The sequence below is a fragment of the Phascolarctos cinereus genome, unplaced genomic scaffold (genome assembly GCF_003287225.1).
Source record: "Phascolarctos cinereus isolate Bilbo 61053 unplaced genomic scaffold, phaCin_HiC Scaffold_726;HRSCAF=1367, whole genome shotgun sequence".
Lineage (NCBI taxonomy): Eukaryota > Metazoa > Chordata > Mammalia > Diprotodontia > Phascolarctidae > Phascolarctos > Phascolarctos cinereus.
The window spans coordinates 237,267,543-237,291,537 of NW_027556098.1; the positions used below are offsets into that span (position 1 = coordinate 237,267,543).

The 23,995-nt window shown below is 34.3% G+C and overlaps 1 protein-coding gene across 1 annotated transcript in view; it reads right to left on the reverse strand.

The window, feature by feature from the left end:
* The window catches only part of KCNJ3 (potassium inwardly rectifying channel subfamily J member 3), a 202,579-nt gene that overhangs the window by 175,023 nt on the left and 3,561 nt on the right, over positions 1-23,995 (reverse strand). The window contains 1 exon segment of the mRNA XM_021004936.2: positions 14,627-14,843. Coding sequence (XP_020860595.1) covers positions 14,627-14,843 — 217 coding nt within the window.

A 23,995-nucleotide genomic window follows, 5' to 3' on the forward strand; every position in this document is an offset into this window, starting at 1 on the left:
TAGGAAGTTTCTGAATGAGTAACTGGAAGCAAAGGAAACTGAGTCAAAATCTCCTAAGGAAGTGAAGATATTATAACAAAGTTTTCAAGGCCCCAGGAAACGATGTTGCTATTCCACAAATTTCCAGAATGGCTCAAAATATCAAATAAAAGGTTTAAGTGAAAACATCAAAGCCATAAGGGGGGGAAATTAAAGCTCTTAAGATTAACAGGGTAGAAAATTTAGAATAAAATCAGCCACTCCCCAAAACTGTAGGTTCTCTGAGGAAAAAAAATGAGAGAATTGTAACTAAAAATGGCAGAGGTAAAAAGGAAATTTTTTTTAAAAATCAGGAAACAAGATTAGAAGAACCCATACAATCTCTATTAAACAAAGGAATACTGAATTTGAAGATAAGGTTTTTGATGTTCTAAAATTTCATCATGAAAAAGAAAACCTGAATACCATTCTATAAAAAAACACGCAGGAAATTTTTCTAAAAAATAATGGAAATAAGCAACAAAGTACAGATAAATAAAAGGTCAGAAAATACCAACAGAAAGAAATCTCAAGTTTAACTCACCAAAAAGCACTGTCAACCTTCAGAATTCAAAAATAAAAAAAAAGGAAGAAAGAAAGGAATTGCTTGCATGCAAAAAAGAAAAAGTTTATATACCAAGGAGATTCAACCAAAACAGACAATATTGTCCTTTTTTTTTAAGAAGGCAAAGGGAAAGTTGGAAAATAACTATTTTTAAAAGCACAGATCAGTTGGCACCCCAAAACAGCATTCTGCAAGCTGTCTACAGTTCAAAACAAGGGGGCAACTTTCAGTAACAGGAAAAATTTTGAATCATGCCTACAGAAGAACATACAAACTTAAAAAACATAAGAAATTTAAGAAACTTAAACACCTCCCATTAGCAATTAAAGATTGAAAAATTAAGTGTTTATTTTTATTTTGATAGAGCTATACAGGAATTTGGTTTGATTCTTAGACCTATTTATCTGGCCATAATATCTCTTTTCATCACCAGTTTTACATCTCCAACTACCTAACTGGTAGATTGAACTGGCTTGCCCATCATCAACATCTTAAACTCAACATGACTAAAACTAAACTCATTACCTTTATCCTTAAACATTCCATTTTTCCAAACATCCCTATTATTGGGCACCACCATCCTTCCAGTCACCCAATTTCATTACCTAGGTGTAATTCTATACTCCTCTTTCTCACCTCCCCCCATCCAATCTCTTGCCACATTCTGCTGATTTTGCCTTTACATCTCCTATATTTGCCTTCTCTGCTCTATCACAGCCACCACCCTGGTACAAGTCCTCATATCCTAATCACCTTAACTATTTCAATAGCACGATTTGGCTTTTAAGTCCCTTTATAAGCTAACATGTTCCTATCTTTCTAGTCTCTTTTTAAATTGTACTTTGTCATTTTTCAATTTTACTTCTCTCTAGGTGCTCTATGATCCCCTGGCCTTCTCACCATTCCTCATATGTGAAACTCTATCTCAGAATTCTATCTGCATCTCATCACTGGTTGTTCCCTATGCCAGGAATGGCTCCCAATCCTGTTTTCCTAGCATGGATCCACATTTAGACCACATATGTCCAACTTTTTTTTTTTATTTTTTACCAAATGTCATATGTCAGGAAGGCACAAAGTCTCACTTTTTAAGTCAGTTAACAGATTAGCCTTCAGAAAAGAACCTCAAAGAGTCTTCTAACTCTAGTTTTTGTATTTTGTGGGTGGTTAGTTTGCTTTTGGTTTGCTATTACTTGTATCTAAATAAATAGATATAGATAATATACATCATGTTTTGAAAGGCATAAAATAAAATACAGGAATTACAAAGGAAACCAGAAGTTAATGAAAATAAAGACATGATTATTGTAAAACACTTTCTCAGACAGAAATGAAGGAAATGACTGACCTTAGAAAGTTGAAGTAGATTTAGAAAACTATCTACATTAGCTGCTATGAAAAAAGACAGTCAGGACCATTGCAATGGCCAACCTTTAGATGACAAGCCTTTCTGAATTTAGCTCAGAGTTCACAGGTGGCTGACAGGAATACAGTCTACCAGCTCATTCTTGAAACTTTTCCCTTACCTTTCTGCACCTTAGTTTCCTCATCTATAAAATGATTGAGTCAGAATAAATTACCTTTAAGACCCTTTGCACTTCATCTTTTTGAATACCTGTAGATGTATACATATGGGAATTTCCCACGGATGATTCAGAGTCATAGAAATATTACAGTTGAAAGTAAATGAGTTCAGTGGCCTCATTTTACAAATGAGAAAAATTATACCTAAGAGAAAGGAAATGATGGGCCCAAGGTAACCCAATTAATGAATGTAAAACCAGGACTTTTTAGCTTCCTACCAGAAAAGATCTTAAAAACATAATAGCTTACTAAGTTATGGAAATGTTTTTTTCACTCCATAAATCAAAAATAATTAAAAGAAAAAAACACGATAGCCACACTGGGATACTTCTGTTTTCTCAACATGCTTTGTGGTTTCTTATCTCTATGCTTTTTTCGCAGTCACTTACTTCCCTCACCTTCCTATTATAAAACAGCAAGAATAAATTTTCACAACACAAAAAATCATTTCACAGCTCTAAAGTTTTCAATGGCTCACCATTATCTACTGAATAAAGTTCAGACTCTTTGTTGACCTTCAAGAGCTTCTATAGTTGGCTCTAATCTGTCATCCCCACTACTCACTTTCATAAAGCCTTATTCACTGTAGCCAGACTGGACTATTACTATTTTTTAAAGACATCTCATGGTTTCCTATTTATCTTGCTTCTTATTTATTTATGCTTCCATTATCCTTACATTATCGTTTCTGACTAACTTAATGCTCAATCTGGTCAGCCTAATACTATCTAATAATCAATCCTCATCCCTACTCTCTACCTATACAATTTCCCTAGGCCCAGCTCAAGTGATACACACACACACACACACACACACACACACATATGTACATATATATGTATGTATGTATATATTACACAAATCTGTCCTTGATCCTCCTAGCCAAAAGTGATATTTTCCTACTATGAATTAGCATAACACTTTCTGATGCTATTATTCCCTTCCCATGTTGTGCCTCATATCTTTTTTGAATGTGCTCCATCTCCCCTACTAACTGTACTCTTTGTGCGTGTTTTTGTTGTTTTTTTTATTTTTTTTGGTGAGGCAATCCGGGTTAAGTGACTTGCCCAGGTTCACACAGCTAGTAAGTATCAAATGTCTGAGGCCAGATCTTAACTCAGGTCCTCCTGACTCCAGGGCTGGTGCTCTATCCACTGTGCCAGCTAGCTGCCCTTACTAACTGTAATCTTCATGACAGCAGGGATCATGTCTTTATATCTCCAAAGGACCTGGTACCTACCCTGTTCACATGATAGCGTAAATAAACACATAAACAAACAAATAAACAAGTGAATGAATGAATAAAAATTGTCCAGTGAAAAGTTAGCCAGTAAGAATTTAGATGTAGATTTTAAAAACTTGAGGGCACAATAGTCTAATTCCTACCCGATATGGATTACCCATTCAAAAGTTTTTAGTATAATGTTATATGATGTATGAATGTCCAAGCTCAAGAATGAATATTCTTCTACTTGTATATTCAAGCACTACATTTTATAAACATACCAAAGATGGTTACTTAAGGTCAGTACACATTTAACTAAAGAGCATATTTGTTACTGTACACCTTTCCTTTTCAACTATAGAACATAAGGTCCAAGAAAATAGTCAGACTTTACTGACCTATACAGCAGAGACCTAGTAAGGATTTACTCTGTACCTAGAAATATAGACACAGCCATAAAAACTGAAATTATAAAACACTCCCTAAAAAGAGTTTGCCTAATCTTAGGGGGATTAAGCATACCATACATTGTAGAAAATATGTTACTGTTTAAAAACAGATAAATAAATAGGGATAGGAACTTATGTTATATGAATATCAGCATTATATGACATATAATAAAGTGCTAAATATTGAACCACAGATAATGACTACAAAAGGATTTAGAAGAAAAAGACATCAATTTTCTTTGGTGTCACCAAAAAAGTTTTCAGAGGAAGTGACACTTTAGATAATTTTTTTTGTTAGCATGAGAAGGATATATGTAGGCCTAACCTAAACAAAGGGGTTGTATTGGGGAATACAAAGAAATAATGTTGGATAGAAAGGAGTAGCCAAACTGACTGCCTTAAAATCCAGACAGAACAAGTAGAGGGTGCAGGGAATGTTTAGAGAATCATGAGAATGCACATATTCAACATAGTTTATTTACTTATTATTATTAAGGTTAATACAGTACATTCCCAAAAAAAAATCCCAAAATTACATTCCATTATTTCTTCAGCTAATAACAAACACTTAAAGCAAGCAGTAATCTAAGCACATAAGCATACTGAATGTGTTCAAAAAGGTAAAAATCCTAGACTGTTCTCAATATCCTAAATAGGAAATCAATGCACTATGATAAGAAACTTATGTTCTTGAGTAGTTTAATTTTTTTTCTCTTAAGTGAGATAAGCTTAGTGAAACTGCATGAATTCCAAAGCCATTCTCACTATTAGTCTGACCCTAAATTTTTGCAACAAGTTGGATGTTTCCAAAGACGTTACTCAAAAATACATTTGTATTGACAGAAAAATAAAGATATGCTTTCTTCAGTACAAAGATGATAATGCTACACTAGAAAAATTCTGAGTTGTCTTTTTTACCCATTAGTAATGAGATGTATTCCTTCATACTCCCACATTCATTGTCTCTATGATCAATGTACTATGTAAATTTAAGGTATTACATAAATGTGCTTCTTCTAGGCTGCAAATAATTTTATTAAATTTGTTCAACATGATTTTTTTTTTATATAGCCAACACATGAGCCAGCCAACAACTCAGATCAAAAAGATATAGTGACGTTATTAGGTCCAACAAGATGTCACAATAATTGGCTACATAAGGCTTCAATTCTCATTTTAGAGTTAGGCTACATTCATATGGTTGTTCAAAATAGCTTTTTAGTAGTACATAAAATAAAGTTAGGATTTGAAAAAAATAAACGAAGGGAAAAATATGGTAGTCAGGTAAAATAGCAAAATTCAGACAGAGGACATTTTTTCTCAGTTTTATAGCCAGTAAGACTTGAAATATTGTAAAAGAGATTTCTATGAATCTGCACTCGTGACTTTTATGTGGCACTTTAAGGTTAACCAAGTAATATCCATACTTTGTCTCATCTTTTTGTTACAACAACCCCATAAAATAAATGACTTATTTTTTTATATTGTAGATTGGGTATTGTGGTGCACAGAGATCTTAAGTGTCTTACACGTGCGTGGTGACAGAGCTAGAGATAGGATTCAAACCCAGTTTTCTACTGACATCAAGTTCAGTGCTCCATCCACTTCTTTTTGTTGTCTTTCATTTTGAAGAGGACCAATGACATCATAGGGTGATACCTTGACCGAAGGCATGAACTCGATTTAAGTGAGGCAGAGCTGCAGCCTCTCTCCCAGAGTCATTGAAGTCTGGTGGCAAGGCAAAACTCGAGAAAACAGGCTAGGATGAAGTGGATGATGTTGGCATCTGTGATATCTAGCCAAGCTCTAAGCACTCTACAGCAACTGTTTCATGGGCACTGGTACAAATTTTTCTCATCTGTTCATTCCACTGGGGGAAGTCTTCACATGCTTGGGGTAGACATCCTCCTAGCTCACAAACAGGTATGAGGCCTGTCAGTTACCTTCAATCTGGTTTAGCCCCACCTGCTGACATGGTTGTACCAGGTGTGGCTTGGAGCCACGGGTGAGAGCTGGATGAAGGTGGACACCAAAGGTAGATAGATGAGCAGCCCTGAAAAGGGCTCAGCAAGCCTTCACACCATAGGTAGCAGTCCTGTCCAAATGCCCAATACACTCAGTATAAGCGATACAAATGTTATAATTAAAATTAAAAAGAAAGCCTGTATTTTGTTAGATAAGAGTTTGAATTTACTGGGGGGGAAAAGGAAATAAAAATAAATTAAATGTAACTTTTTTTATTCAAAACATATTGTGAATGTTTTGGGTTGTATGGGGCATGAGCAGGTTGGGTGGGACAATTCAAAAGGTAATTTTACGAATAAGAAAAGACAATGCGCACACACCTGGAAAGATATAAATACATTAAGCATACAGTAGGCATATATTTACTTAAAAGTACTATTGCAAAATGTCCAAGTAAAAATAGTTTCCTAAAACCTATATGAAAGGAAGTTTTGGTAAGATATTTTTTAAAAGTTTGGAAAAACACTGTGACTCAAGTGAATGGTAAATAATTGTTTCAGGACCTGTGCCCAAAGGGTTCCCCATGGAAGTGTAGTAACTGAATTACCCTTGGAGAACTTAGAAAGTAAACTCGAAGGATTTTAACAGCTTTTTCAAATAATGACAACAGCAAAAACAACAATGATAACCTGAGGTTCTGATAAAAATTGCAGTACCTATACTTCTTTCACAAATTTGCTTTGTTAATTTAACTGTGTGCCTGTGTGTTTTAAGAATAAGCAAGAATTATATGCACATTGAAGACCAAGATATGTCCAAAAGATATAACATCTTTTGATCACGCAGATCTGATCATTCACCTTCATGATCTAATACTCTTAATCTGGGGGTTACAGGACTCTTGGGAGTAGGGGAGGTTGGCTAGAGAGAAAAAAACTTCAAATGTTATTTTGCAAAACTGCTAATATTTGGTACTGAAATAAAAAACGATTTCTATATTTGGACACAATTCCTTAGAACAAGTGAATTATGAAAATTTCAGTATTTCATTTTATGAAGAGAATCACCATTTTCCAATTTGTATTTACCCAATGAATTTATACTTGGAGATAAACAATTCAAGTTATAGTGTCCTATTTTATTTTTTTTTCCCTGTTGCCATTCTCTTGTGGGTTTTAAAGTAAGATTCAATATTATTTCTAAGTTCATGAAATCTGGCTTGAAAAGTTTTCAGAATAATATCACAAAATTTGTACTTATTAATTTAGCACTTTTTATTTGGAAAAGTTGCTTGTTAGCTCTTACAACAGTCTTTTGAAGTGGAATCATGGTTTTTAGTTTTGTTTTCCAGACAAAGAAATTGGAACATAAAGGAAATTCAGTGATAACTAGAGTCAGAGTGAAGTAGTATCAGATCCAGATTTAAAGCCTGGGTCTGTCAGCATAAATTCACTGCGTCTACTTTCAAATTTTCCCTAATTAATGTTGCCTAATGCTAACCTCACAGCATTCTATTTAATCTCTATCAATCTGGCCATTGCTCTAAGAATAATTCTTTTTTTAAAATTTTTCTTTTTGGAAGAGAATAGACTCAAATGGTTTGTCTCAATCACTAACAACATCAAGCAGTAATTTCAGCCTGAAAATTTTTAATTGTCCTTTTTAAAAATTTTATCATGAGCATACTATCATCTCCTATTAAAAAGTAAATAATTGAACACAGTGTCCTAGCTGAAGTCTAATGCATGTGCAGAAATTTAAATGATCTGTAGTCTATCCATCAGTTAGCAACACCAGCATCCTTGTTTGGTATTTATATTACACCTTTACAAAATGTTCCACAATAACTATCACATCCTGTTCTTGGTTATGGTGATGAATGACAGTACTTCTTAATTCATACTCCTGATTTATACTGGTTTTCTACCCATGATCATTTGCATTTCGCTTCTTAGATTAGGAGAGCCTGCATTTGCACAAACCTTTTCTTCAAGTTCTTCAATGCGTTTTGTGGATACACACTGTCATTGGTGGGTTAATGTAAACTTCACTGCCTCCTGATCCCTGTCAAGGTCACATTATGAGTTGGTGAGCTTTTTAAAACCAGAACATTCTAGTGACCTGTGTCCTTTACTGTTTGCCTTTCTTCCACACAAAGGTTGCACTAATTTTCTTTTATTTTTCTGCTCTTTAGTCTATACCTTTAAGAGTTTTCCAGTTATTTTAAAGCCAACAGGCATTGAGTTGGTTTTATAAGCATCACAATTTTGCTGTAAGAATAATAATCAAGCATAAAGTCTTAAGACAACTAAATAAAGGAATGTTTACAACTGTCAGATTTTTAAAGGCAATCAGGTAAAGACAGGGAGGGAGAGAATAATTATTTGTATAGTGCCTACTACATACCAGGCACTGTGCTTTTACAAATATTATCTCATTTAATTCTTACAACAACCCTTTGCCATAGGTGTTATTATTAACCCCATTTTACAGTTGAAGAAACTAAAGCAGAAGGAGATTAAAGTGACTTGCCAAGGGACATACAGCTATTAAGTGTCTGACGATGTATTTGAACTGTCCTTTAATGTGATTATATTAGCTATGTCAATAATTTTCCTTCCCACCCCAACATAACCTTCATGGTCACTTTACCTCATTGCCTTTTGGTTCTTTATGTCTCCTTTATCAACCGTCTCCCTCGCAACCTATTATTAACTTTTTTCTACCATTCTAAATTAGATCTGAAACACCTTGAGAAAAGAATCTCCTTTATTATTCTCTTCTCTAACTACAACAAATAACAAACATTCACAGAAACCTGACAAAATATGCATGAAGTACTTAGGGTTAGCCAGTATGATGGAATAATAGGTAGCTGTGAGTCAATAGGGAACTAGAGGGTAAAAGCCATGGCAAAAAAAAATGTTTGAGAATAATGAAAATTTTATGAACCTAAAAGGTAAGAAAATTATTTTATAGAACTCATTTATTACAAGGAATTGTTAGAGCTCTCCACAGAGAGGAGTCTAATCAGCTTGGACAAGTAGCAAATAATATTATTTCTTTTTTTAGTAAATTATTTACTCCTTGAGGGCAGGGATTTATCTTGGTATACAGAATAGTACATTACTGATAAGAGGTGCCCATTGAATATCTGCTGAATATGTTAAATATCTGAATTGTAGTAAAATAAATGTATATTCTACAACCACAAAACAATGTATTAATGATGAAATTTTAAAGCCATGTTGAAAGATGGTTAATTGTAAATTATCTAATAATCAGAATCGAACAGTTTCATCATTCCTAAATACATAAAATGTGAAGAATGAAAAGGAAGCCAACACCTAAGAGAATGTTGCTCAAGTCTTTCTTACTTAAAAAAAAAGTCAGAGAGAAAATTTGGAACTCAAAATATTATGAAAGTGAACGTTGAAAACTAAAAATAAATTAGTTAAAATAAAGTCATTGGGAAATTAAAAAAAAATGTCCAAAGAGCCTCAACAAAAGAGTAAGAGTAGCTAATGTGATAATACGTCAGATCTAAGAAGCCGGATTGAAAGGAAAATAAATGAACTTTTTAAGGATACATAAGGAAATGCCAGAAAGAATGAAAGAAGAGGTAGAAATCAAATATTACTAAATTGGCCGCTATGGGCATCATCTAATTTGTGTTGAACTATCTCTAGGGACAGGGATAGAGATTGGACCTGGGATTTTATTGTTATAAAGATCTCTTGGTAAGGAGCTCCCTCTACCAATTATTTCAACAACTTTGGTGCTACTCATAGTCTTAGCCAGTGCCTCAAGCACTTGAAAAGTTAGATTATTTGTGTAGGATGACATATCCAGTATGTGAAAGAGGTCTTCTGAGCCTGGCTCTCTAAGCCACAGTACCTGTCAAGCTATCTCTAAAGAAGAATAAAAAAAGATGTGTTATAAAATTAGAAAGAAACATAAGTCAAATAAATAGAGCTTTGTAACTTGTTAAGAGTTAATTTTGAGATTTTCAATATATAAAAAAAATTAGTCCATCCATTGGACTTGCTATCAAAGGCGTTAGAGTGATAACCATTCCAATGATCATTATTCTGAAAGGTCACAGCAACTTGAGGAAGTACAATTATAGATGATAGATATGCCCATGTAGAGTCAAGCCAATGGCTTATTTAAGGACATTGGCTGAGCAAATATAAAGATCTGAGTTCTCAGGTGATGCTATAACTTGCTGAAACCTGAGTTGAGCTACAGTAAGCATAATCAAATTATAAAATTACAAAAGGTTGTTAAATTAACTCTAGATAATGATGACCATTGGAGAAAAATAAATTATTCAGACAGTGTTATCATATCTAAATGATGTGTGGTTCTCAAGTAACCAAACTAGCTTGCAGTTCATTTCTTGCTAATTTTCTTTCACTAGTAAAGTAAGCAAGAGTACATGAATAGTGCTTGTTTCCTTTCAATTGCTAATCATAATCACATTTGTCAGTTTCTTGGATACCTACATATAAATAGTCTATAGTCTGGCAGGAAGTACAAATGGAAATTATTTGAGAAATCTTAGCTCAATCTAGGTTTACTTTATACTGGCAGGGTTTAATTTTTTTTTCTTTAATTGAACAGAAGCAAAAAAAAAAATTCCAGTTCTTCTGAACAGGGTAATTTCATTACTCTGTCTTGAGTGTTGCTAATTCTCAGATCATCAGACTACTCATTAGGAAATATAGAGATGATCCCCCCCCCAAACACACTTCAGTTAGATATAGAAGGCCTAGGCCATAATCATAAAATATTAATGAAGTCTTATATAACTATGAAAGATAAGTTTATGTCTTGACCTTAGTATGATCTGTGAATACTTTTCTATTATGGAATTAGAGGAAGCAACACAACTGAGTGAGTCATCAAATTTGCTCTATCTGTGAGGGTTTTAAAATGGCTAAGCCCTAAGGAGCTTGGGACTCCCAGGAGTTGAACAAAGTTTTTAAGCACATATATCCCTATTACAAGAAGGCACCAAAGACAGGGATTGCTCCACCCTCTGCCCCATCACTATGTCATCACAGCTACTGGACCTATGGGAAAGATTTATCTAGCTAAGAGCAGAGACACACCATGCATACAGAAACCCAAGTTGGAAACATCTTCAAGGGGCATGATTTCTCTAAGGAGAAAGGACAGTAGGACTACGCATAAGAGTAAGATCTGGGGAGCCTAACTGAGATGCTGTAACCAAGGGAACTGTGTGTGGATGTCGAGAGAAAAGAAATTCTGGCCCTGATGTACCAGGAGTTGTAAACTGACTCTGCCAAATACGTATTCTAAAAGTTTGCCTTACTACCACTATAATCAAAGTTTCAATCCCCTTTTCCCATAGATGTGTGTACATTTACATCAAAATATGCCTCAAACTTAAGTGATGAATGTTTTTGTACCTAGTGTTCTAACTACACCATCTTGGGTGAATATCTTTGCTATGTGATAATTATACCTACAGGCTGACTATGAATGGGAAGTATACTGGTAGGGGCTTATGAACTACAGTAATAGGAATAGCCACACACTGGGGACCCCTAGAACCCAAGGTAATAGTCACCCAGTGGAATGCCATATGCAAGTGTGAGTTATATGAATACCCAGGGGAAGATATTGGAAGCTGTCCAGTAGCAAGGGGAAAATAAAACACCTCTGGTTTTTAATCAAATTATAAAGTTTCTAGTTCACCCAGTAAAATAAAATGTAAATATTATCTCAATCTTAGGAATGAAAAATATAAAGATATTGAACTATCTAGAAGAATATATAACTAAAGTTAAGTAAGCAGAACCTCATATTTAACCACATAGAAGGGACCAACACTCAAGGATGATTTCAGAATGAACAGTACATTAACAGCTTAAAAAAAAGCAATGAAAGTTCTCCTCATTCTAATTAATGCATAGTTTCTAAAACTATTATAAAATGCAAGAATGAAGATACATTCTTAAAATTTATCTTTAAAATACTGAGTTTCTTTCAAGAAATTTCACCTAAACAGAGTGACTGAAACAGAATTTAGAAATTTTTGTGCACTCTATTTTTTTAGAATACTTAAACTCTGGTATAATCCACAAGTTTACAGAATTTGAATAGCATATATGTTCATTTTTAGAGTATGTAGTCAAACAAAAAGTCAGATGTACTTCTTGCAATAAATGACATATACGATGAACAATATTCCTGAATGTCTGTCTTGTTATATTAGGTCAAGAAACAATCTTCAATTAGGATAACAAGAAAGTAAGCTTAAATCTCTCACTAACAGCACGCATGCATACACACACACACACACACACACACACACACACACACACACACACTCACACATCCCTAAATAAGAAATTGAGGCTTTTCAAATTCTTTTTTTTGGCATTTAAGTTTAGAAGGAGAGAGAGTGCTAATCTGACATTTTAAAAGATTCTCATTATCACAACCTCCCTGATGGCTTCATGCAAAACAATAAAGTACTCACCTTAGGTATTCTAATGTGGGAGATGAAAATTAATCAGTTAATGAAAAAATAGGCAGAATATAAATATTGTGTATAGTATCATTCCCTAATTTGGCCATATACATTCAAGCATCAGAATTACTAATCAATGTTTCTTAAACTGTCAATCCCACATTTAACTCACATTTCAAATCAGTACACTCATTAATAATAAACACTTGATAAACTATTAACAGGTGTGCTGGTAACATCCAGTACCTAGAATTCAACTCTCAATTGTCATTCTTTGGAGATTTGAAACCATAACCACAAGAGAACAGCAAAAAATTTATCTCACATCTGGTCCCTAAGCTGTGATAACATATAAGTTGAACAAATAAACTAAAAGCAACTTTATATCTATCTCAAAAAGTTTTAATGAATAAAACACATCTAAAAAGTATTTGATCAAGAATGGGACGATAGATCAATGGCTAGCCTTGGAATCAGGAAAACGGAGTTTGTTATACCTCTGACACTTATCATCTGCGTAACCAGAGACAAATCATTTAACCTCTTGGTTCCACCCACGCAATTCTCAAAAAGGACAAGTTACAGAGAAATTGCTCATCTACATGAGTGGAGGGAGTTGGCACACTGAGAGTTCTCTAAACCGATAAAATCATAGATCCAGGCATATTCCTACTGCCTCCTCCAAAACAATCTAGTTCTAGTAAAAAGTAAGTTATCTAATTTGTCAACTGCATCATTTCAAGGAACAAAACCCAAGTAGGAAGTCCTAATTAAAACTTTTACAGAGTTCAAACAGCCCAAAGAGTAGAATCTAATTATAGATGCTATAGAGAAGTCTTTACTTATGAATTATTTTGAACCTGGTTTTTATTTCTTTCCTGAATCACTGACAACCCAGATGGATATCTAATGGGAAATAATACATTATCAAAGATCTTAAACCTTTACACAAATAAACATTTGTTTGGTTTCCTGCAACTCTTTATGTTTCCTTAATACTGTTAAACTCACAAGTAATCACTCCTTAAGACTTTTACACAATCCATAGAGTGCTACCTCTGGGGTCAATATCATCATCTCTCTATATTCCATGGAATGGACAGGGTAAGTGACTGGCCAGAGGGCAAGTGGCAAGTCATCCAGACAGTGAGAATTTAGAGCTGTCTGAACAGTGCTCCTCACATCAAATGACCAGTACTATTTAGTGTTTGTAAGAGATAAATAAGAGAAGCAATTCTTTCAGAAAACGACATCTTTCTTTCCATTTAAGCAGAATAGAGTTTTGAAGAAATGATCAATTTTGGTTCAGTGGATAAACTTGGAGATTACCATGTCTAATAAGAAAAGGTAGAAGAAACAGTTTCCTTTAAGAAAAACAGTGGTGTGTATTAAACTGAACATTCCTAATGCCTTAAAGATTCAATACTCCTTCCCAGTGCTGGTACAGTTCATCCATAAGAAAAAGAATCAAGTGAATGTAGCTAATATATCTCTGTTTATGCGATGGCACCCAGTCTATTGAGGATCATTGCCTAGAACTTTTTTCACTTAACCACCTAACTCCAAATTAAGCCAGTCTCTACCCCCATGACACTTCAACCACAGCCATGTAATGTGTGGGTTACTGGCAAACATATTTTCAGTTTACATACCTCACCCTTGTGCCTACTCACAGTCTTCACTAAAATACCTTAAACAAGGAATAAGTACATTGCTTTAGAAGACACTTGGGCAATATCTGTATGTACTGTTAATGTGTACTATTGTTTAAAAAAAATCAACTTTCCATTAAGGTCATGTACATTCATATATTCGATATCTTTTCAGGGACAATCAAGTATAAAGGACAAAGGCACTTTCATATGGAGCTCAGGTACCCATTAATTTGTATTTTCTATGTCAAAGGAATAGAGTTATACAGAACAGACTTATTTGCAGGATATTCCAGGTTTACATTTCAAAATGAACAATGAAACACTTTGTAAAGAACTGTATCAATTTTAAGCTATTTTATATGAATATTCTGAAAACACACAAACACACACACACACACACACACACACACACACACACACACACACACCCCATTTTCATTGAGTCATTCTAATTTCCCAAACAGTATTCAAGGGAAGTTTCATTTAAATGGAAACAAGCAATAAATCATCACTTTCATTTACACTAACCATTTGAGACCCAGTCGGTTTTTTGGTCCAATTTTTGACAAGTGATGTCAAGTACATAAAAAAAAATTGGAAGAAATAAAACATTGATATGGATACAGTGATATTTTATCATATAGCTATTTTTTTACTCACCAGTTGTTTCCACAATGCCCTCTAGGATGACGACAATCTCAAACTGTTCAGCTTGCATGCTTCGTTGGGATAAGTCATAGAAGGGGCTTTTGGCATCGATCACGTGGCAAATTGTGAGGGGGGAAACAAGAAAAAGTTGATCTGCCCCTGTACTAAAACCTACATCCAGTTCAAGTTGGTCAAGGGGGAGGAACTCACCCTCAGGTGTCTGTCGAGACTAGACAAGCACACAGAAAAAGAGAAGAAATCACCACTAGTACTGCAATGTTCAAGACAGCCCAACAGCAATTCACATCACTGCCAACATTCTGCCCTATCAATCATCTGCAACAAAATCCAAACAAATCATTACATGGATATATTATAGTAAATAGGCAGAAGCTCCATATTGTTCATGTAGAAAACACATGCAATATTTATGACGTGATAGAATAGGGATAGAGTCTAGCCAGTGATTTCATAAATCATAGGGAGCTCCAGGTTGAATGAACAGGGCCCTTTACCTAAGCAGGTTGGCATCTTCTCTGAAACTTTAAGCCTTAGAGAGTTGCTTAGAGCAATAAGAGGATAAGAAGTCACTTGCCCAAGCTCACATTGCAAGGATGTATTAGTAGTGGGACTGGAACCCTCATTTTCTTGATTACAAGTCTATCCACCACATCATGGCTGCCTCTCATGAAATTAAACTTAATGTTATTACAGCTCCCTGACTCATGAACTTTGGGATGAAAAAAAAAAGTATGTCCCCAAAATGGTTGTTAGTACAAAATCCAACATGGACCAATGTAAAACATAAAGAAATGCATAGCATCTCACTGCAATGTCAGAAAGTTGGGTTGGGGGGTTACAATTAGATATATAACTCCCATGCAATATTTTAAAGCAGAAAAGTTATTACATTATGACAATAATTCAGTAAAATTAGATAAATCACAAGTTTAAAATCACAAAAGAATATCGGAGAAATAGCTGGAAACCAAATTAACATAATGGAGGTTCTAACATACTTGAAAATTGTTAACAAAGTGATGAAAATGATACATAGTAATGAAGAAATGAGGGAAGATTTATTTCTTTTTCTTTTGAGTTGTTTTATTTACTTTGTGGTTCATACAATATTAAAAAAATCACAGGTGCATTTTGTTAGGGGCTTTCAGAGTAATTACAAACTTGTTTCAGAGCATTTAAATTTACTATTTAAATGTGATAAGAAAGGAAATTCAGTTGTGAAGATCTTTACTCAACTGAAATCTACTTAACCAAAACGTGATTTTGATAGTGCTATATTACTGAAATGAGTTAAATGAAATATTACTGTAACAATAGATTTCTACACAACAATCATTACAAAATAAAATAAGTTCCAGTGAAAGGAACTGTTTATAATGACAATTAGTTAAATCCCATGTCCAGACTTGAAATGGCAAGTCCAATAAAAATCAATGTAAACGTAAAACTGTCATTAGATTCAAAGTGTAAGATACTGTCTCTTCCTTTCCATTCTCTTTTCATTTCATTTTTTACTTCCATTATTAGGGGGAAAAGAAGAGAGCTTGACAAAAGGCAGAAATTTTTGCTTACTTACTGAGAAGGGATGATGGCCAGGAGGTAGGAATGATGTGGTAATCACTAATTTATTTTAAGTTTAGAAGTTTTTGAGGCCCGACTAACTCTGAGGCCTTTTTGCTTTTTTTTTTTTTGGTGGGGGGGAAGTAGAAGGAAGAGAATGGGGCACATAGACAATGTAGTAGACAGGATGGTAGTAAGAATATATTTTTTCTTGAGTTAAGAATCTAAAGGTGTAATTCATCTTCCTAGATGTCCAAATGACTCCCTCTCCATCATACATGATCAAAGCAAATTTGACAATTTAAGAAATGTGACTAAATGAGAAAAACTCATCCTAGAAACATAGCAGGGCTTCAAACTGGTAGAGGCCGGCAGTGGCAGAGAGCATCAGGATTAACATGGGCCACAAAAGAAGTTCAGTGCTCCAATATAGTGTGACTGTTGCCAGCATTGGTAATAGATAACACAGTTGTAAAGAAAGGTCCTAAAGAAATGAATTAGATTTACCTAATTAATCTGTGACTGTCAAGAACTAAACTGAAGCAACCCAGAGTAAATTATTGAGTATGAAAAGCCATAACAAACCTGCTTGTCCAAAAAGTATAAATGAAAGTATTAGTATCCTTCCATTTTTTTAAATAAACCTGTTCATTTCATGACTTTTGAAATTCCCCGATTCTTTATGTCTCAATTTTCATAAAATTAGCATTAGCAAAAATATTTTTCTGTAAAATATTCTGACCTACTTAAAAAAAACCAGGTGCTATACAAACACAAGGCATTGTTACTATTACTAGTGGTAACATGCAAGTTCATTGTAGACACCCACGTTCACTTCTGCACTGTCTTTGATAAAGGTAGGTGCCATGGAGGATCAAAAAATATTTGCTATTTTGGAATGTCCAGCCCTCTCTCCTCCTCCCAGAAGACTTATTTCTCTAATTTTATTTTTGCTCAAACTAATGTTATAATTAACTATTATTCCCTGAACACCCACCAACTGAAGACATGGAGAGGTAACTCTTCATTTATTATACTGTCTGACAGAGGGAAGCCAATTCTGTAACGGAGTGAATTTGGGGTGAAGAAGAGTCCAGAAGACACAGGTTCAGTTTTCAGCTTTAGCACTTAAAAGCTTAGTTAGTTCTCAGCTTTTTGCTTTAATTGTTTGATTATATGGCAAGTCACCTTATTTCTATAAGCCTCAGTTTCTTCATCTGATAAAATGCAGATAATAGTACTCACATTGCCTCTAACTCACAAGGATATTGTGAAAAGGAAATCACCATGTAAATGCAAGCTCTGGTTATTATTATATAAGTAGAAACACTAAATTAGGGAAACTAGGGTTGATTACATAGAAAATTATAGGGCTCCAAAAAGACCCTTTTCCTTGGAAAAGCCTTATTCTCTTATCTCGTCCCTCAGAATATTCCCAATCTTCCATCCATGTCTTTGTGGAAAACCTTGTCCATGATGTACAACCTTTAAAAAAAATTTGCAATAATACTTTATTTAGGGGCAGCTAGGTAGCAAGTGGATAGAGCTCTGGCCTTAGAGTCAGGAGGACCTGAGTTCAAATCCGGCCTCCGACACTTGACACTTACTAGCTGTGTGACCCTGGGCAAGTCACTTAACTCCAATTGCCTCACCAAAACGCTAAAAAAAAAAAGGAAAAAATGATAATACTACATTTATCTGGCATTATTGGTAAATGAAATGTTGCAAAAAAAGGAACAATTCAAATGAAAGAGTTGGGCTTGGTGAACACCAAATTCCTCATACCTTTAAGTTTATGATCCTCTAACTAGTTTGTTTGTTTTGTTGTTGTTGTTTTTTATCAAGTCATTCTCTATCTTTTTAAAACAAATGACAAGGAAGAGGATTTCCTTTAATCCTATTTATCTGTTCAAAAACCTTAAACAGTTTTTCCATTACCTATATGATGAAAGATGAACTCTTCAGCTCCACAAACCACCTTTTTTACCTATCAATCTCCTCCAACCTACCTTTTCTACCTCATCTTACATTACCCTATACGTTCATAAGAAGAAACCATCAGGTACAATCCCCTGATTTTATAGATGAGAAAACTAAGACCAAGGGAGGTTAAATGACACAAGTTAAGGTTACAAAATGTCAATGACAGGATTTGAACCCAGGGCCTGCGACTCCAGAATCAGCAGGCTTTCCCTCTCAGAGGTTCCAAAATTTATTTGACCTACCACTCCCTTAAAAAAAAATTACTCAACACCCCCTGGAAATCTAAATTTTTTTTAACCTTTTAATGGTTTGTGTTTTTTTTGAGGGGGGAAGAATGTGTGTCAACAGAGGCTACAACTGCCCCCTTCCCCCAGCAGCCCCCAAGGGTTTTGCCCACTTTGGAAACCTATGCTTGAGTCTACATCATTCATTCTATATTCCAGTCAAAGTAAATTTCTCCAATTTTGCTCTAACTTCTCCTGCCTTCATGCTTTTGAGTACATCATGTTGCATGCCCAGCATGAACTCAGTTCGCATCTCACTTGCTAAAATCCCTCCTTTCTTGCAAGGCCCATCACATGTAGCAACTCCTCCAGGAAGCCTTCTCCAATTGCCCCCAAATGAAAGTAATCCTTCATGTGGTCTGGTTATTGGTTTTGTTGTCTTCATTTTTTGTGTCTAAACTTCGCCTTAGTGCTCAGCACATTCTACCTTGTTTCTTACTCATGTGCATGCCTTATTTTTCCTATTAGAGTAAAAATTCTTTAAGGGTGAGGATTATGTCATTTTAAAAAATCTTGTATCTTAAGCACTTAGTCCAATGCCCTGCTCATTTAACCTTTTCTTCATCAGTCATCATTTTAAACATCTATTATTTTCCTATGCAGTCATACCTTATTTTTAGTTTGGCTATTTCCCGTCTTGTTATCAGGCTGTCAAATCTGCTTGTTATAAGATTACCCTCTCCTTACTTGTTACTTTGTTACTTCAGGAGAGGAAGTTAAGCTTATTAAGAATAGTATACAAAGATAATCAAGCTCATTAAGAATGGTAGGAAGGACCAACAAAGCTCTGAATGAAGGAGTAAAGTATATAGCTTTGCCACAGGGGCTTTTAATAATCTGTTCTGTTGCTCAGACTCACCCCTTAGTTTCAGCTTATGTTGCATGAACTGAAACTGCCAAATAAATGCAGTGCTACTTATCATGAATTTAAGTCAAGGAACACACATCTGTGTTTATGATACACACACCTGCATAACACTGTAAAATCTGGTGAGAAACATATACATTGGTTTTAATGTCAATAAAACTCATTCCAGATGACCCTAATTCTACTTCCATATCACCCCCATTTAAAGAGACTGATTTGAGCCAGCAAGTTATCAACTTCATTTTTATCTCACCCAATTTCTAACAATTGAATAAAAATATTTTTACAAATAAAAAAGGGTAAAGTGAAGGTGAATCAGGTGCTTTTATTTTTATAATTTTATGAAAGAATTTTTGCATCAGCATGAAAATAATTTCTACCACTATGAAATTATTTGTTTTAATATTCAACCACACACTAATTTTCCTAATGATCGAACAGTTGCCAAGTTTCAAAGAATACTTTCATTTACTTTATTATAAGCAAAACTATTCCAAATCAACTGATAATTAGAATAAATGTGAAAGCCACTTTCTTATGTGAGCTATTTTATACTTTATCATAAAGATGCCATTGACTTGTTGCTAGGCTATATGATCTTATTTTTGGTAGCTTTATTGACTCCCCAATTGAAAAAGAAAAAGATTTTTTAAAAATGAAACCATAATGTTTATTTTTGTATACTCCAAGACTATAGTGATAAAAGTACTAAAATAACTGGTTGAAATGTTAGAAAACATAGTATTTGCAATCTTATATAACCAATTTTATATTTTTCACTCGGTTGATCAGTTAAAGTCATGATGACTCAGCATGATATTGAAAGAGAGGTTTTTATGCTATACATTTGTGACTTCACAAGTTTTAAGACTTTATAAAATATTAAATTAATTAAAAATCAATAGAGTAACTGGCTCACATAAGATTATAAATCATGAAATGTTAAGTCTAGAAGAGACATCAGAATTAATCAGAATCAGTCTTCTCCTCACATAAATTAAAAATCTAAGACCAGAGAGGTGATGTCCCCTAACTAGATATTCTTATGTTTGAGACCACAACAAATGTCTTCAATGCTGTTTCCACTATACCTTGCTCCCGTCAACATACCACAATGAATTTTGTTTACAAGTGTTAATTTCCAGTAATATGTCTGCAGACAGACTGTAAGAATAGGAGGGGAAAATACAAACTTTTTAAAATTAAATTCATTACTTTATTTTCACAAATCAGAATTGATTATGGCGGTAGTTAGATTGTATCCATCAGGAACAACTGCCCAAATCACCAGGGGATGAAGTGAATTGAATTCTTTAAGGTATTATATACCATTAAGTCCTTAAAAATGATCTTTAGTTTACGATTTCTTAAATTTTCCAACAAAGAAAGCATTGCCACCTATTTACACGTATATCCACATTTTATTGTATGTGTGGGCCCATGTCCTAGTATTAATTTAGCATCACTTTTTATATAATCAAATAATAAATTGCAATGAACACAACTGTAAATTATCGAAACATTGAAATTTCAAAGAGGCAACAAAACAATATATACATGAATTCATGCCATCATACCTTTGCCTCCATCAGGGGCAAAAAAGGGCATCAAAGATAGAGAGAATGTTGAAGGCAACTCTAAAGTTAGCCTTGTTTAACTCTTCATTTGAGAAACTAAAACACAGAGATGGCAAATAAGTGCTAAGGGGGAGACAACAAAATTAAAGGGAGATATGTCTCACTCTTGCCTGTTTCTACCTTCCTTTTGGGGACCACGTGACAATGAATCAGTCCATATTTGATCTGCAAAACCATACTCAATCATAGTCTGTTCACATAGGGGGTCAGGTTAATTCAGCTTTTGCCAATAAACATAATCTGAAATACATTATTCCTATTCATAAAGACCTGCTATTAAAATGTAATTTGTCAATTTAAGTAAACATTTGGTGTAATCTAAGGTAAATTAGGAATTTGCTGTATCCTCTCCCCACACCCCATTTCCCCATCGCTCATCTATACTGCTATACTGTAGCTTTAATCTAGTTAAGACTGTTCTTCCCCCTCCATAAAAAATGTCAAGAACAGTAGAGCTCTTCACCTCATGCTATTTTATTCTTTGTGGACATTCTTCCTCATTGCAATAGCTTTGTCAGAATCGGTTGCCTAGGGATAGTGGAGAACAATAAGCTAGAATGAAGGGCAGAGGACCTCCTACTCTTCCATTTGTCATTATACTTTCCCATCCTTACATATTTAAAAGGTACAGAAAGAAGCTCAGGTAAGGAGAGAAAAGGAGCTACTTTGGGCTGGAATTTTAAGTATAAGCAACAGAGTTAGGAATAGAAAACAAAACATAGTAGGGGGCAAGGTCCAGGATAAGAATCAAAACATGGTGTCCCAACAAGGTTGAAAGCAGATATGGCACTAAGGTGGAAGCAAGAAGAAAACAAACAAAAAATTGAAGTATATTATTTAATTCTTTGGGACATATATATGCAAGGGGTTATGTGGCTCTGTATGTCTTTTATCTAATTATGCTAAGAATGTCATACATGTATGTTGCACTGAAGAAAATACTACAGGTCCCAAGTCAAATATGAAGATTTAATATATTAATCTCAGCAAATAATCTGCATTTAATAGTCTTACCTCCATATACTTGAAAACATGTACCATGTATTATGATTCTCCAAAGGTCACATGAAATTTCAGAAAAAACAACTTAGATTGTATGAGTATCTTTTTAATAATATATAAGGAAGGATAAGTTTTCTTTCTTTCTTACGACATCACCTTGCTGACTAAATACACCTCCACTCTTGCTGCTCAACCTATGCCTTTCTCTTTTCTTTCCTTCCTTCCTCTTTCACTCTCAGCTCTTGTTGTGAAACTAGGGATCTTTATTTCCATTCTTTCACCTCAAACTTTATGCTAGCAGTATAAGGTCCAGTCTTTGCTAATGCCTACTTTTGAAAAAATTGCTGTTAAAAAAAAACAATACTTCCAATTTAAAAATAGAATCTTGACTTTTTCATGCACACATGTGGGAGTAATGAAAAGTAATCCTGATCAAATAAGAACCAACCTATCTTAATAGATGATGTAATTTATTTGGAGGATTCAAGATCAGGTAACTCCCTCTCTCAGGGTCCTTGATACTTAAATGATATTAATATTTTAATGACAATTTGAATGAAGATGCTGAAATATGGTCAACCAATCTAAAGTAGAGTTAAATTCTCTCAGAATATTAAAAGAAAGAGAGAAAGACTCCATTTGTGATTATCTGAAGAAAATGGTCTATCAAATACAGCATGAATTTGTGTAAGGACCAAAAAAAAAAGCCCTTTTATGAAGGATAGGGTATTAAGATAATAATCCAGGAATGGACTGTGAACCATAAACTGAATGAGTTAGCCATTATTTGAAAGACTAGCATGATAGAATTATAAAAGAAGATATATGATACAGAAGTGCCAGAAAATCATCTGCTGATCTAATTAAATTGAAATTGTTTGACTTGATACTGTTTTAGATTTCTATATTTGGTACCATAAAAAAGAACTCTGGCTGTAGAGTCAGAGGATCTGGGCTTGAATTTTGGCTCTGCCACTGACTATCTGTGTGGCTCTCTGCAAATCACTTAACCTCTACGGTTTTCAGTTTTCTCATCTGTAACATCAGGAGATGAACTAGATGACCTCCAAAGTCCATTCCAGCTCTGTATTTATGATCCAATGAATGACTTTCAAGAAGTATATTTGCTAAACACTGAAACAAGTTACCAAAGAAGGGCATTGAAATTCTTCTTCTGATAATCATTAATAATGCAACAACTACTAGACCTGATAGCCCAAGGTGTTGCCTTGCACTTAAGAGACTTGCCTACAGGATCATATGAGGTTCTTTAATTTCAACACAAAAATACTACTAGTCTAAATACTTTTCACCAAATAGGTGCATTTTTCTTGCTCTAGTCCCTTCATACAAATAACCCCTTTTCAAAACTTCCAGTGACTGGTTAAATTCAGTTGGCATAGTTTCCACTTTGCCCTTTGCTAGAAGTAAACACCAACCATGTTATTCTGAGGCAATGGCAGAGGGATGGAAATAAAAAAAAATTATTTTCATTTTTCATCATCTGTACAATTAAGTGCAGAAAAATACTATGGATTACCAGACTAAATCTTTTCTTTTCTTAGCATAAGCTTTCAGATATAGTAAGGCAGACTGCTCCAGGTAATTAAATGAAAGGTCTACATTTGAAGGCGGTAGAGAATACATTTTCACTTTTGGGATAAATGAAAATGTCTTTGGGACAAGTGAAAATGGAAACAAAGACCAAATAAAAAGGGAAGGACACTTGAAATTAGCTTCCATGAAGACCTAGGGAAGGCAAAGGTATCAGAAGCAGGAAAAACTTCCTGCTGAAAAGGATAAAAATCTTTGTCTATTTGGGGCTTTTCTTCTCTAAATTCTAAAACCCTCCATAACAACAGGATCAGTCCTCGAAATTGAACTAGAAATTTAGCAGAGAACAAGATTACAAAGAAGAAAGTGGACTTTGGTTTGGGTAATATCAAGGACATATAATTATCACACAATAACTATGTTGATTTCATCTCTTTAAAAGATGCATTTTTTTCTCTTCAAATTATAAGTA